We start from the raw sequence: 13,242 nt of genomic DNA on the forward strand, positions 1-13,242 counted from the left end.
AGACCTAGGGATACGTAGTCATATACATAGGGAATTTGTGCTGGCTTGGACTAAATAAGATCCTAGCTAAACAAAACAACCCTGAAAATCCATACCATATTTATGAAAGTAAATGGGGGCAGACGTGGCATATGTTTCTAATCACAGAATCTAGGAGGTAGAGGCAAAGCATCAATAGGTCAAAGCTGACCTAGGTTATATATGGGTACTTTCTCTCAAGACAGCATGAGAAAGAATGAGCTCAGGTTCAGTTTATTGACGGAGCCTAGCCTGCCGCCCTCTCTGCTACCTCTCCCACGTCATCCATCTCTGACGAGCTTCCAGTCTTGCTGCAGGCGCTAGGGTCTTGGTTCAACAGGTGTGTACCAGAGCTGCAAACCTGGAAAGGGTAAAGACATTGGGATGACCTCTGAGAGGAAGGAGACTTGAGGCAGGGCATGAGCTGAATTGGGGAATTGCATTCCTAGATGTGAATTAACATTAAGGCCTAGTCCATTCTGGCTGACTCTTCCCTCACAACCCACAGAGCTGACAGCCTTCCCAGGAAGGCTGTAGGTTGGAGGTGAGGGTTAAGCGTCCTGGTTACCTGCAGAGCCCTGCCGTTTCACTCTCCTGTTACACAGCACATAGACCAAGGCTGCTATGAGGAAGAAGACAATGGCCAGGAGGGACAGCACCGGTACCAAGGCTGGTGTGCCGGCTCCAGCTCCTGGTTCTTCTTTCTGTTTGTCATCTTGCTGTTTCTCATTTGCCTCAACCTCAGGCCTAGCTTCCAGACCATAGCCTGAAGGGAGAATGGTCATCTCCCAGTGTTGGGTGAGCTCTTTGTTCAAGGACAGTGCTCCCGATGGAAGAGTGGACTGTTGAGTGCTCTGAATATGTGCAGGGGTGCTTGTGTCCGGAGATGTCCCCTCTGTGGCCTCAGGGGTCTGGGTACTGGCTCGAGGCAAATGTTTTTGGTGGTGAAAACTCTTCCCATGACCGGTTCCACACTCTGGAAAGAAAACCAAAGATCACCTACTAGAATGGCTGTAGAAGTATCTTCCTCATGTATCGTCAAGGTATGGCTATCACACACACGCGCACACACACACACACACACACGCACACGCACACGCACACGCATACGCACACACACACATACACAGGCACACACACACAGGCACACACACAGGCACACGCACACACACAGGCACAGGCACACACACACACAGGCACACACCCCACCACCCCTCCACACCCAAGGAAAAAAAGGCAGATTAACAAGAGAAAAGCTCAACAAATTCAAAGTTTTATGGGACACAGGAACCTTCAGAATAAAGTACAGGGAGAGTTCTAGTGTGCTTAGATGGGATTAGGACAATGGGATAAAAGTCTGACTGGACATAAAGGGTTCTCCTTAGTGTGGTAATGAACAAGGGACGACACTGAGATGTGGCATGGATTAAATCTCCAGTCCCCCAACTCCACGGTAAAGCAGGGAGGGGACCAGTCTTTGTCAGATTCTTTCTGGCCTCCTTGTCCTAGCCAGGACTGCTATCGCATGAAAGTTTTTATTATGCCCCGGTTTCAGGTGATGTCATAGAATCCCTTTATGGCCGGCTGTCCCAGAGAAAGGTGGAGGAAAGTCCGAGTGATTTGCTTTGTTGGGTCTCTCAACTGCTAAAATTCCCTCTCTGGGAATTATGTTCTGACCCCAGCAGAGGGAAGGGCGTGGGTAGCGTCCAGGGGACAGTTGAACAGCTGTGTATACAGCCCAGTGGCCGAGTTCTTGCCTAGCATGTATGAAGTGAGGCCCCTGCAGTTGGGGCAGGGCAGGGGAGGAAGAGAGTGGCAGAGGAACAGACAGGGACAAGAAGTTATCAAAACACCAGAGGCAGTCACAAGAGCAAGCAAGTGTGCTACCCTGCATGGGACTCTAAATGTATTTTACCCCTCATCTACAGCCTTCCTCAGAGTAAAAGGCCCAGGGTATCTGAGAGGGTTGAAGAAAACAATGACTACATTGTCTCTGTAGCCTGAAAGGCAGTGAGTGGGGTACCATTGATACCTCATTATAAACTAATGAGGAACATTTCTGGGGTTTTGTTTTGAGACAGGGTTTCTTTGTATAGCCTGGCCATCCCAGAACTCGTTCTGTAGACCAGGTTGGCCTCCAATTTACAGAGATTGCCTGCCTCTGCCTCATGAGTGCTGGGACTAAAGGCACGGCATCACCACACCCTACACGTGTATTTTCTTTCAGAAGAAAAATACAGGGCTGGAGAGATGGCTCAGTGGTTAAGTTCATTGACTGCTCTTCCAGAGGTCCTGAGTTCAATTCCCAGCAACCACATGGTGGCTCACAACCATCTGTAATGGGCATCGGATGCCCTCTTCTGGTGTGTCTGTAGATAACTACAATGTACATATATACATAAAATAAATAATTCTTTAAAAAAATACAATCTTCACATGAGAGGTGTAGCTAAAGGCATGCTGATAAGTTGTTTGAAAACTGGCTTATGTATCCTTAGGATTTATTCATTTCATTAATTATTTGTTTGTTTATTTACCTTGAAAGAAAAAAGAACAATAAATATTGAACTCAAGAGCCAAGAGGAGGTAATGTATGTCTTTAATCCCAGCACTCAGGTGGCAGAGGCATTCAGATCTTTGTGAGTTTGAGGCCACCCTGGTCTCCAGAGTGAGTTCCAGGACAGTCAAGACTTAAACAAAGAAACCCTGCCTAGGGCTGGGGAGGACCCCCCCAAAATAACAACAAAACAAAAACTGTAAATCAAGTATTACAAAATCTAGGTGATGTGTATAGAAGTTGCCCATTGTAGAATTTTTTTTCAACTTTTTGTTTTGCTTTTGAGGCAGGGTCTTCGTATTTAGCCCTGGCTGTCCTGAAACGCACTTTGTAGACCAGGCTGGCCTCAGATTCACCAAGATACCCCTGCTTCTGCCTCCCAGAATGTTAGGGTTAAAGGTGTGTGGATGAATTCTTTCAACTCAACATGTTTATTTTCATCCTTAAGTATTAGAAAATGAAAACGGTACCTTCAAGTGACTTCAGTGAAAACACAGTGAAAGTCAAGCCTGTTGCAGAGCCCTGTAATCCCAGCTACTAGAGAGGTTGAGACAAGAGGGTAGCAAGTTCAAGACCATCCTGGTCAACTTAGCCAGACCCTGTCTAAAAATTTCTAAAAATCAGGGAGCTCACTCAGGGGCAGAGTACACATTTAGCTTGACCAATCTTGAGTATAGTTTATATAATAATAGTGACTTCAAGAAAATATTAAGTCCTAGCATTTGTAGTAGAACAAGTTGGCCAAATCCAGGAAGATGACAGTAAATGATATTGAGGAAACACAGACTGAAGTGACAGTACTTCAGTGAAAGTTAAAAGGTTCTAACTAGGAAAGTGCTGTGTGGCAGAGGCAAAGGACATTGTAAGGTGGCAGCCTGCACCCTGATAGCCCACTGGAGGACAGAAAAGGCTCTCACCTTTGCGCTCAAAGCAGTTCACTAGTTCACGGACCCACTGGTCTTGGCTCCCCCCGCACACGCTCTTGGATTGCAGCTGGAACCTGCAAAAGGATCAATGTAGTCTCCTGGCCACTCCTTCCCTTCCCTACCTTTCCTCATTCCAAAGGTGTGAAGTCACAGAAGGTGAGCCCCAAGATAGCTGGAAATCCCCAGATCAGTAAAACTAGAACTAGGCTCCCCGACTTGGGCTGGGTGTTCAGGTCGATGATCCCACGACTGCCCTGGGGTGGGGGGTGGGGGAGAGAGACAGTACCTGATAAAGAATTGACAGCGATGAAATCCTTTCAGGTATTTTCGGATATGATCCAAAGTACCCTGCGGTATCTGGGTGCCAGAATAAATTGTACGATCACAGGAACAACTTCCAGCGACACTGCCCTGGTTGCCATCGCCTAATGGAAAAGGAATCAGCCTGGGTTCTCAGACTGAGGAATCGGCCCTTGTCCCAGTCTAATCCCAAACAGACTTTCCCTAGTCACCGCTGCAGCCCTGGACAGCTCTGGGCTGAGTTTTTAATCCTGTGGACGTAGTGCCCCTCCGCAATTTCCTTCAGGGGTCCCAGTCCCGGCCCCCCTAACTAACCTGGCAGGGTCAGCAGTGCCAACAAGAACAGGAAGAATGCACGGGGCAAGGGTCCAAAGCCCCGCCTCATCTCAGGCCTCTGCGGAGCTTGTTGGGACGAGGTCACCTAGCCGACGACATCCAGTCAATTCTCTAATGCTTTCTCTTCTTCACCCTGACTGATGTTTTGCAGAGGCGCTGATCCGTGCCAAGCTCAGGAGGGGAGGGGGCGCGAGGTGGTGGCGCCTTCTGTCCCCCGCGCGCGCGCTGTCCGGAACCGACCGTCTGGTCAGTACCGGGGAGCCCGCGCTGCGCCCAGCTCCCCCAGTCGGGGGACACACACACCCCTGCCCCCGAAGGCGGAGCTCCAGACTCCGGCCAGCCGTAGGGTCAGCCAAGACTATCTGACAAAACCGAAAGAAAATTTGGGCTGTAGAACCAGAGGAATCCGAGTGAGCAAGCTGTGGTCCCGGAAGAATGACTCGGTTGGGTTCGGGGATTTCAGTCCTCTTGAGAGGTCATCTGTCTGTCTGCTGGTTTGTAAAGTGGGTGACCCTCTAGATCCTTCCTCTGGCTCCAAGATGCTTTCACTTCCCTGGACCGCTGGGTCTCAGTAGGATCCAGTCACATGGCCAAGGTGAAGTAGTCAAACAAGTCACCAGACCTGGGGGAGTGCCCACGCCCTGGCCGGATACTGCCAGACACCTACGCGTGCCACTCAAGTTATGAGCTGTGGGCACGGGCATCCCTGACGTCACGACGGTCCTCCAGCACGAGGTATTTACCTTCGAAAAGTGGTGGCGGCTGTAGGTACCGGAGGAGTGGAGCGGCCGGAAAGTGGGTGGGGCTCGCACCATACTGATCCTGACCCGAGATGCCTCAGTACTTCCTTTCACATCAGACCCCCGAATTTCCTCCTCTCAGCAAGCCTTTCTCCGTAGGATTAGCCTTACCTTATGTCTTCTCTTAATTCAAATCTCACTTTGGGATTTGAATCATTGAGTTTTGTGTCCCAGGTACATTTTCATTCCTGAGTACTCCTCTTTAACCCTAAATATTCACTTTCCAATCGAGCCTTCCTCCATCCTCATCCTTGCAAATCCTAGTCTCAGCTCCTAATAGTCCTCTGTAGATCTTACCTCAAACCCACACCCTTCTCCCTTTCATGACCCAGCCCAAAGCCTCACCACTACCCGGATCCTCACGATTATCACATCTCCCTTTCTGCTCAGTCTGGGTCCAGGTCCTGAGTATCTAAAGACATGGAGTTTGTGTCTGGATACCGGGACGAGTTCCTCGATTTCGCCGCTCTTCTTTTTGGCTGGTTCCGCAAGTTTGTGGCAGAGAGGGGAACCATGGGGACTAGCCTTGAGGGCCGATGGCGACCACTAGAGTCACAGATAAGGAGGCTGCCCCAGGACCCTGCCCTTTGGGTGCTCCATGTCTTACCAAACCGCAGTGTGGGCATCAGCCTGGGGCAAGGTGCAGAGCCAGGTCCTGGGCCAGGCCTAGGGGCTTCCCGGCTCCTGGGAGATGAGCCTCCACTTCACCTGAGAGACCTGAGTCCTTATGTCAGTTTCATTAGCCTAGAGGATGGGGAAGAAGGGGAGGAGGAGGAGGAAGATGAGGAGCACGGAGAGGAGAGGCCAGGCACTGAGAAGGTGGAACCACAGGAGGGTGGGGAGCCAGCCCCTCCAAGCAAGGAGCTCCCCCAAGAAGCAAAGCCTACTCAGGAGTCAGAGGTGGCCCAGCAGGAGGCAAGCTGTGGTGAAGGCAGCAGAGAGGAGCGACCAGAGGATGAGAGGGCGCCTGAAAAGAGGAAAGGACGGAAGAATGGTAAGAGCCCAGGACGCTCCCCCCCCCCAATCCTACCATGTCACTCAGAGCCCAAAGAGGGGGCACTAGCTGGTGACCTTCATGCAAATCTGATGCCAGAAGTTGTTTTCATCTATCACAGTGTGTGGTTTTTGTTCTGTAATTTGAATCAACATCCAAGCACTGTAAGGAATGAAAGTCCAGAAGCCTTGCATCTTAAGGAAAATATCCAGGTGCTAGGGCTGGAGAGATGGCTCAGAGGTTAAGAGCACTCACTAACTCTTCCAGAGGATCCAGGTTCAATTCCCAGCGCCCACATGGTGCTAACCACCTTCTGTAACTCCATTCCCAAGGGGATCCAACACCTTTTTCCAGCCTCTGTGGGCACTACATGCATGTGATATACAGGTGTACAGGTGGAGAAAATACCCATACGGGTAAAATAAAAATAAGTCTAAAGAAAGAAAAGGCCAGATTTTGATAAGGTTCCTATATTTTGTACATTCTGGCCCTGCACAGCAGCTGCCCACATTCCATAGGGAATGCCTCTTTTATCTTGTCCCTTCTACTCATTGAGATCACGTACCTGCCCTCTCTAGGCGCCTAAATTTGCTGTATTTGACTGTGACTCTCTGACCCCTGCTCTCTCCCCCAAATCTTCCGTCTTTCCACAGAGGCTGCCCCCCTGCACCTCTCCTGCCTTTTGCTGGTGACGGACGAGCACGGCACCATCTTGGGAATTGATCTGCTAATGGATGGAGCCTGGGGGAGTGTAGGCCAGAACCCAGGCACTGAGAATCTGGCTCCTCGGGCCTATGCTCTCCTCTGTCATAGCATGGCCTGTCCTATGGGCTCCGGGGACCCCCGCAAGCCCCGACAGCTTACCGTAGGAGACGCCCATCTCCATCGGTACAAATACCTAGTATCGGAGGGTAGGAGGGTGTGGGATCTGAACTCCTGAGCCCTTTCAGCCCGATGCCACCTTCATTCCCTTACAGGGAGCTAGAGAGCCTGGTCCCAAGGCTGGGTGTGAAGTTGGCAAAAACCCCAATGCGCACATGGGGTCCCCGGCCAGGTTTTACTTTTGCCTCCCTTCGGGCTCGAACCTGCCATGTTTGTCACAAGCACAGCTTTGAGGTGAAGTTGACACCCTGGTGAGCACCCACAAGGCTGAAGTCAAGACTTCAGCAGTTGGCCAAACCAAGTAGAAAAAGCAAGCCAGGCCAGTGGGGGGTCCTAGCAGATGGGGGTGGGAGGGTAAGAAAGGGTAGAAAAAAAGAAAAAAAAAAAACGAGTTATGGGCTATTAGTTAAAGGCTGCACTACAAGGAGGGTGACTGGCATACGGGCAGAAATGCAGCCCACAGGACATAAAAACTAACCCTGGGTACCCATGACCCCTGTGTCGCCCGCCCAGCCCCCAGTGCAGTGCAGTCTTGTACTGTGGAGAGGCTTGTCTCCAGGCTGATTGGCGGCGATGCCCAGATGACGTGAGCCACCGATTCTGGTGTCCGAGGCTCGCGACGTTCATGGAGCGGGTCGGAGAACTGGCAAGTTTGCCTTTCACCTATACTGCAGGTACCAGAAGGAGGTCAAAGCCGGCAGGGAGGGGACCCTGGGACCGGGTCTTTGAGACAGGATCCAGGGCTTGAAGTCTACATCCCTGGGATAAGAGCTGGGTGCTGTGTATTTGGGATTAGGGATTGGAGATGGTACCTGAAGCAGAAGAGGAGATGACAGCATCCCTGAGAGAGATTAGGGGATTTGAGGGCATCCATTCAAGCCTTCGCTGCCTACCCTTCCCACTATCCAGTCACATGACCTCAAATATGTCACTCAAGACAGGCATGGTAGCACATTCATAGCACTTGTGAGGCTGAAGCGGGGAGATCATGAGTTCCAGATCACCCTGTGCTACATGAGACCTTGTCTCAAAAACAAGACAAAACAATAGCTAGCCCAGATAGGACATACCTGTAATCCCAACACTTTGAGACAGGAGGACCGGGTTTTCCAGAACCATCCAACATAGTGAGTTTAAAGCCAGCCCTGTCTCAAAACAAAAATTCTTCTTCAAACCCAAGTTTCCTCATCTGCAGAAGAGAAATACTAGCAACGATAAAAAAAATCACAATTATTTCAAGGGGAATGGAAGCTCTCTGTGCCTGAAACATAGTAGGCACCCAGAAATGAAAATTCCCTCCCTACCCAGGCCCAAAGTCAGGTCCTCGGGGTTAGCAGACGGCAGGTGTAGAGGGCAGGTAAAGCCCTAGGGCGTAACCACCAAACCCTCATCCTCACTGTCTCCTTCTGCAGAAGTTACCAGTGAAACCTTTAACAAGGAAGCTTTCCTGGCCTCCAGAGGCCTCACTCGTGGTTACTGGACCCAGCTCAGCATGCTGATTCCAGGGCCCGGTGCCCCCAGGCACCCCTGGGGCAGCACATCATCCCCCAGCTGCCTTCTCAATGGTATGTGAGGCTCTTGCCAGGAACGGACTCTTAAGCCTAGAGGGTAGGTTGGGAGACTAGGGGAATAAACCAAGTCCCATATAACCACTTCCCACACACACCAACCCTCTACTAACACAATCAGAACTATCTCAAGCCTTTCCAGACCACAGAGGGACCCTTTCTTCCCTTTCATCCAGGAACCCTGTCCCTAGACTAACTCCAGTCCTGCTACAGCTTCTGGCCTTCTTTCTCCCGGGGTGCACAGCTCTTGTGGGAGGAGCAGGGAGATGAGGCAGGGAAAAGTTTACAGGGCTCTGGGTGCTGTTTTCCCTCATCCTTTCAGGTGATCCTTACCAGCTTCTGCAGGGAGATGGGCCTGCCTTGATGCCTCCGGTGCCCCTAGACCCACCCAAGAGTCTCTTTGGTGAGCCCAAGGAGTCCTGAAAGAACTGGGAGCTAGGACAGAGACCCCGGAGGGGGTGGCAGATAAAACCTGGTACCTGAGCAGAGGGAAGTGCTTTAGAGGATGGGGGTCCAGGCCTGGCATCCGGTGGCCCATCAAGACACTCTCCCCAGGTTCGTGGCAGGATTACTACACATGGCGGGGCCTCAGCCTGGACTCCCCCATGGCTGTTCTTCTCACCTACCCACTGACGGTGTACTATGTCATCACCCACCTGGTACCCCAGTCCTGTAAGGAGTGCAGACAGAACTGGAGGGTGTGGGGGTATGGGGAGGGTTGCTGTAAAGGAGCCTATCATTTTTAATGGGTTCAATTCTCTCCAGTCCCTGAGCTGAACATCCAGAACAAGCAGTCCCTGAAGATCCACGTGGTGGAGGCTGGCAAGGAATTCGATCTTGTCATGGTATTTTGGGTAAGTCCCCAACCCTGGAGAGTGTGCACTGAAAAGATGGACGTGGACCTAGGGTGGGACCCAGAGCTGACCTCTTCTCTGTCTCTAAGGAGCTCTTGGTCCTTCTCCCACACGTGGCCCTGGAGCTACAGTTTGTGGGTGACAGCCTGCCACCTGAGAGTGACCAGCAGCATTTTACCATGCAGAGGGTGAGAGCAAGGGAGGGCCCTGCTCTTCAGCCCTGCCTCTGATAGCCTCCGGGTGGGACCCTCTCCTTCCCCTCCAACCTTCCTCTGTTTTTCCTGGTGCTTCCATTATCCTGTGGTTTCCCCCCTACCCCCAACATTCCTGGCCCCACAGGATGGCCCTGAGGCATCTGTGCGTCCTGGTTCTGGAGTATCAGCACGGCTCAACTCTGGGACTAAGGAGAAGGGAGGTCGAAGGGATCTGCAGATTCGAGTGTCTGCCAGGCCCTATCACCTGCTCCAGGGTCCCAAGCCTGACCTGGTTATTGGTAAGAGCCTGGGGCTCACGAATGGGGTTCTGGGTCAAGGTTGGGTTTTGGTTTTTTTTGTTTTGTTTTGTTATGTTTTTGTTTTGTTTTTTGGTTTGGTTTGGTTGAGAGAGAGAGAGAGAGAGAGAGAGAGAGCGCCCAGAGGCCAGCGTCATCCTCTCTTGGCAGGATTTAACTCCGGCTTTGGTCTCAAAGACACATGGCTGAGCTCTCTACCCCGGTTACAGGTGGATAATCTCACCTCTCAGCTCCTTTCCTTCCCTAAAGGCTCCTTCCACCACCCCTAAACTGCTCCGTAGACCTCTCCAGCATCCGGGTCCCTTCGGGAGGATGGGTCTCTGGATGTACCTGAGAAAAAGAACTTCCCGGGGGAGTGTCTGAAGGCCTACCCCAAACCTCAGTCTCTCCGAGTGCCAGCTTTCTTCACTGAGAGCAGCGAGTACGGCTGTGTGATGGACGATCAGACTATGGCGGTGGCCACAGGAGGGGGCACCAGCTCACCACAGCCCAACCCCTTCCGCTCCCCATTCCGCCTTAGAGCAGCTGACAACTGTATGCCGTGGTAAGGCCCCAAGACCGCCTATTGCTCTCCTGACCGGCGATTTATACACTCTGCATCCCAAAAGGTCTCTGTATTCCTGGGACCCTCTTCGCCCCAGCCTTACAAGCCTCTATCTCTGTTTTCACTACTTTTCCACTCCCTTGCTAGTCTGGACAAGCTCCAACACAACCTTTTAGATCCAGCTCACATCTCTCAACTCCTCGCCCTGCTCCTGAAAAGACTGTGGCTCCTTTATTTCCCCCACCCCACCCCCGGGGATCAACTCAGGCACCAGGCTTAGCGGCAGGTGCTTTTACCCGCTGAGCAGCCCCCAACCACCACCAGCTTGGAGATTTTTCGTGCCCTGAGCAGCCTCACTTGCTAGGAGGCCTGACCCTGGCCCTGACCACGCCCTCACCGCTGCAGGTACTGCAACGCCTTCATCTTCCATTTGGTCTACAAGCCTCCCCAAGGAGGCACGGTCCGCTCGGCTCCCGGCCCTGCACCTAGACCCCCAACTCCGGCTGCTCCTCCTGTCCCGGCTCGAAGGCGCCGAGGAGAAAAGAAGGCTGCACGCGGGCCCCGCAGGCGCAGATGAGAGCGGAGTTGGCAGCTGTCCATTCCCAGGCATGCGTCCTAAAGGAAAACATTCCAAGGCCCAGGGAGGACTGATTGACCGGACACAAAAGGTTAAATAAAATTGCTTGTTTGAAACCTCTGAGTTATTGACCTTTTGACTTCACCTTCATGATTGGGTCATTATCCCTGGAAGGAAAATAAGGATTTATGGGTACTTTCTCCAGCAGCTTTCACCCAGCTCCCTAGCATCTCAGCGAGTAGGGTGTACAGCCTTCCCCGATAATCCCAAATCCGCTCCCAGTTTGTATGTTGATGAGTCACTTTTTAATTATGCTGGTAACATCGGAGTCTCCCGCCAAGACCAGCACCTTAACACCTCTCTCTCTCTCTCTCTCTCTCTCTCTCTCTCTCTCTCTCTCTCTCTCTCTCTCGTTTTTCGAGACAGGGTTTCTCTGTGTAGCCCTGGCTGTCCTGGAACTCACTCTGTAGACCAGGCTGCCCTCGAACTCAGAAATCCGTCTGCCTCTGCCTCCCAAGTGCTGGGATTAAAGGCGTGCACCACCACACCCGGCTTCTCTCTCTCTTTCTTAAAATCTCTGAGTGTAGGTTGGAAGTGAGGTTTGCTAGATAGAAATAGGAAAGCAGTTCTAACTTGGCGGGGGCCAGAGGTTGATGGGTGAGCTATATTGCAACAGGATCATGCAAACGGAGCAAATCTTTACAAGATTTCTTCATAGCCAAAGAGTACTGGTAACTGTCCTTTGTATCAATATAATGGCATCTCCAGAAGCCAGCAAGATGGCTCAGCAGGTAAGAGCATCGGCTGCAACGCATAATAAAACCTGAGTTCAATCTTCAGCACCCACACGGAAGAAAAGCAGTTCCTGAAAGCTGTCCCCCACCAGTGTGGGCTCATGCACACACACATCTCCATGTTATTAGCCTTGCAAGCCGGCTGAAAGAACTTCCCAAAGCCAGATCTGGTGGCTTATTCCTGCAATGCCACCATTCAAAAGGCTGAGACAGGAGGATTCCCTTCAGTTCTGGGACAATCTATGTGACAGTCTTTTTTAAAAAGGTGCCAGGCGTTGGTATTCTCTTTCCACCATGTGGGTCCTAGGAAAGGAACTGGGGGTCTGGCGCGATGGCTCAGTGGGTAAGAGAACTGACTGCTCTCTGGAAGGTCCTGAGTTCAAATCCCAGCAACCACATGGTGGCTCACAACCATCTGTAATGAGATCTGACGCCCTCTTCTGGTGTGTCTGAAGTCAGCTACAGTGTACTTAGGTATAATAAGCATCTTTTAGCTGAGCAGTCATCTTGTCGACTCCAATAATTTCTTAATATACTGTCCTGATCACATTAAAATTCCTTCAGTTATTTCAAATTCCTTTCAGTTACTTCCTTTAAAGTTGGTTTGTTCTGATCAAGAAATAATGAGAGCTGGGTAGGGGGGCAGATGCCTATTATCCCAACATCCGGAACGCTGAGGCAGGAGGATCTCTACAGAATCTAGCCTGAAGTATGTAGTGAGACCTCACTAAAAGAATGACAGGGGGACCTGAAGCAGTGGCTCCGGGGTTAAGAGGATTAGTTCCTCGTGCAGAGGACCCAGGTTCCGTTCCCAGCACCCACATGGTGGCTCACAACCACCTGTGACTCCAGTTGTAGGGGATTTGACGTCCTCTTCCAACCTCCCTGGACACCAGGCACACAAGTGTACACAGACAGGTATGCAGGGAGAACAGGTACATAGGTAGAAGATGAATAAATATAATTTTTAAGCATTCCTTAAAAGGAGAGAGCTGGAGCCGGGCGTGGTGGCGCACGCCTTTAATCCCAGCAATTGGGAGGCAGAGGCAGGTGGATTTCTGAGTTCGAGGCCAGCCTGGTCTACAAAGTGAGTTCCAGGCACGGCTATACAGAGAAACCCTGTCTCGAAAAACCAAAAAAAAAAAGAAAGAAAGAAAAGAAAAAGAAAAAGAAGAAAAAGAAAAAAAAAGAAAAAAAAGAAAAAAAAAAAGGAGAGAGCTGGGACACGCCACCTTCGGTCATGTCTCTTCAAGTCTCTCTCGGTCTATAGCAGCTCTCTTATCTCTCATTCTCACAGAACTTATTCAATGGCAACCTGAATCAGTTGTCCTCATTCGGGCTGATTACTTCCTCGGGGTGTTTTTTATCCCTTATTTATGTATTTGATTTCCATAAACAGGTCATTAGATCTAGCCAATCGACAGCGTGTTTTCCCATCGTGCTTGCCAACCTCTGCCAGCTAAGCTCAGGATGTCTGGCTCTTCTGTCCCCTCGAGCCAGACACCTCTAAATAACAATATGCATTCTGTCATTATGGAATTTCCCATTATGGTTGCTCAATCACTATTTCACTTCCTTAGG

General features: G+C 51.0%; 2 protein-coding genes across 2 annotated transcripts; one reads left to right on the top strand and one right to left on the bottom strand.

The window, feature by feature from the left end:
* Positions 1 to 124: 124 nt before the first annotated feature.
* Cxcl16 (C-X-C motif chemokine ligand 16) lies at positions 125 to 4,721 on the bottom strand. The gene is made up of 5 exons (XM_021213655.2): positions 4,117 to 4,721; positions 3,788 to 3,926; positions 3,493 to 3,575; positions 587 to 994; positions 125 to 379 (listed from the first exon to the last, which is right to left on the bottom strand). Exons 1-5 carry the CDS (start codon positions 4,184 to 4,186, stop codon positions 339 to 341), a joined length of 741 nt encoding a protein of 246 aa, XP_021069314.1. The 5' UTR covers positions 4,187 to 4,721; the 3' UTR covers positions 125 to 338.
* Positions 4,722 to 5,173: 452 nt separating this feature from the next.
* On the top strand, positions 5,174 to 10,983 carry Zmynd15 (zinc finger MYND-type containing 15). The gene is made up of 13 exons (XM_021213718.2): positions 5,174 to 5,931; positions 6,585 to 6,819; positions 6,909 to 7,064; positions 7,327 to 7,487; positions 8,226 to 8,378; positions 8,704 to 8,784; positions 8,937 to 9,053; positions 9,147 to 9,235; positions 9,325 to 9,423; positions 9,575 to 9,728; positions 9,897 to 9,955; positions 10,130 to 10,290; positions 10,696 to 10,983. Exons 1-13 carry the CDS (start codon positions 5,358 to 5,360, stop codon positions 10,865 to 10,867), a joined length of 2,211 nt encoding a protein of 736 aa, XP_021069377.1. The 5' UTR covers positions 5,174 to 5,357; the 3' UTR covers positions 10,868 to 10,983.
* The last annotated feature ends 2,259 nt before the right edge of the window (positions 10,984 to 13,242 follow it).

Source organism: Mus pahari, chromosome 14 (genome assembly GCF_900095145.1).
Source record: "Mus pahari chromosome 14, PAHARI_EIJ_v1.1, whole genome shotgun sequence".
In the NCBI taxonomy this organism is placed as follows: domain Eukaryota; kingdom Metazoa; phylum Chordata; class Mammalia; order Rodentia; family Muridae; genus Mus; species Mus pahari.

What these genes read in the sequence shown, in the direction of transcription:
- Cxcl16 (XM_021213655.2), bottom strand. Translation starts at nt 4,186, where the DNA reads ATGAGGCGGGGCTTTGGACCCTTGCCCCGTGCATTCTTCCTGTTCTTG. An exon ending in GGCACTGCTGACCCTGCCAG is followed by an intron (nt 3,927 to 4,116) that starts GTTAGTTAGGGG and finishes CTTTTCCATTAG; the next exon opens with GCGATGGCAACCAGGGCAGT. An exon ending in GAAACGGCAGGGCTCTGCAG is followed by an intron (nt 380 to 586) that starts GTAACCAGGACG and finishes TACCCTTTCCAG; the next exon opens with GTTTGCAGCTCTGGTACACA.
- Zmynd15 (XM_021213718.2), top strand. Translation starts at nt 5,358, where the DNA reads ATGGAGTTTGTGTCTGGATACCGGGACGAGTTCCTCGATTTCGCCGCT. An exon ending in CCCACCCAAGAGTCTCTTTG is followed by an intron (nt 8,785 to 8,936) that starts GTGAGCCCAAGG and finishes CACTCTCCCCAG; the next exon opens with GTTCGTGGCAGGATTACTAC. An exon ending in ATCTTGTCATGGTATTTTGG is followed by an intron (nt 9,236 to 9,324) that starts GTAAGTCCCCAA and finishes TCTGTCTCTAAG; the next exon opens with GAGCTCTTGGTCCTTCTCCC.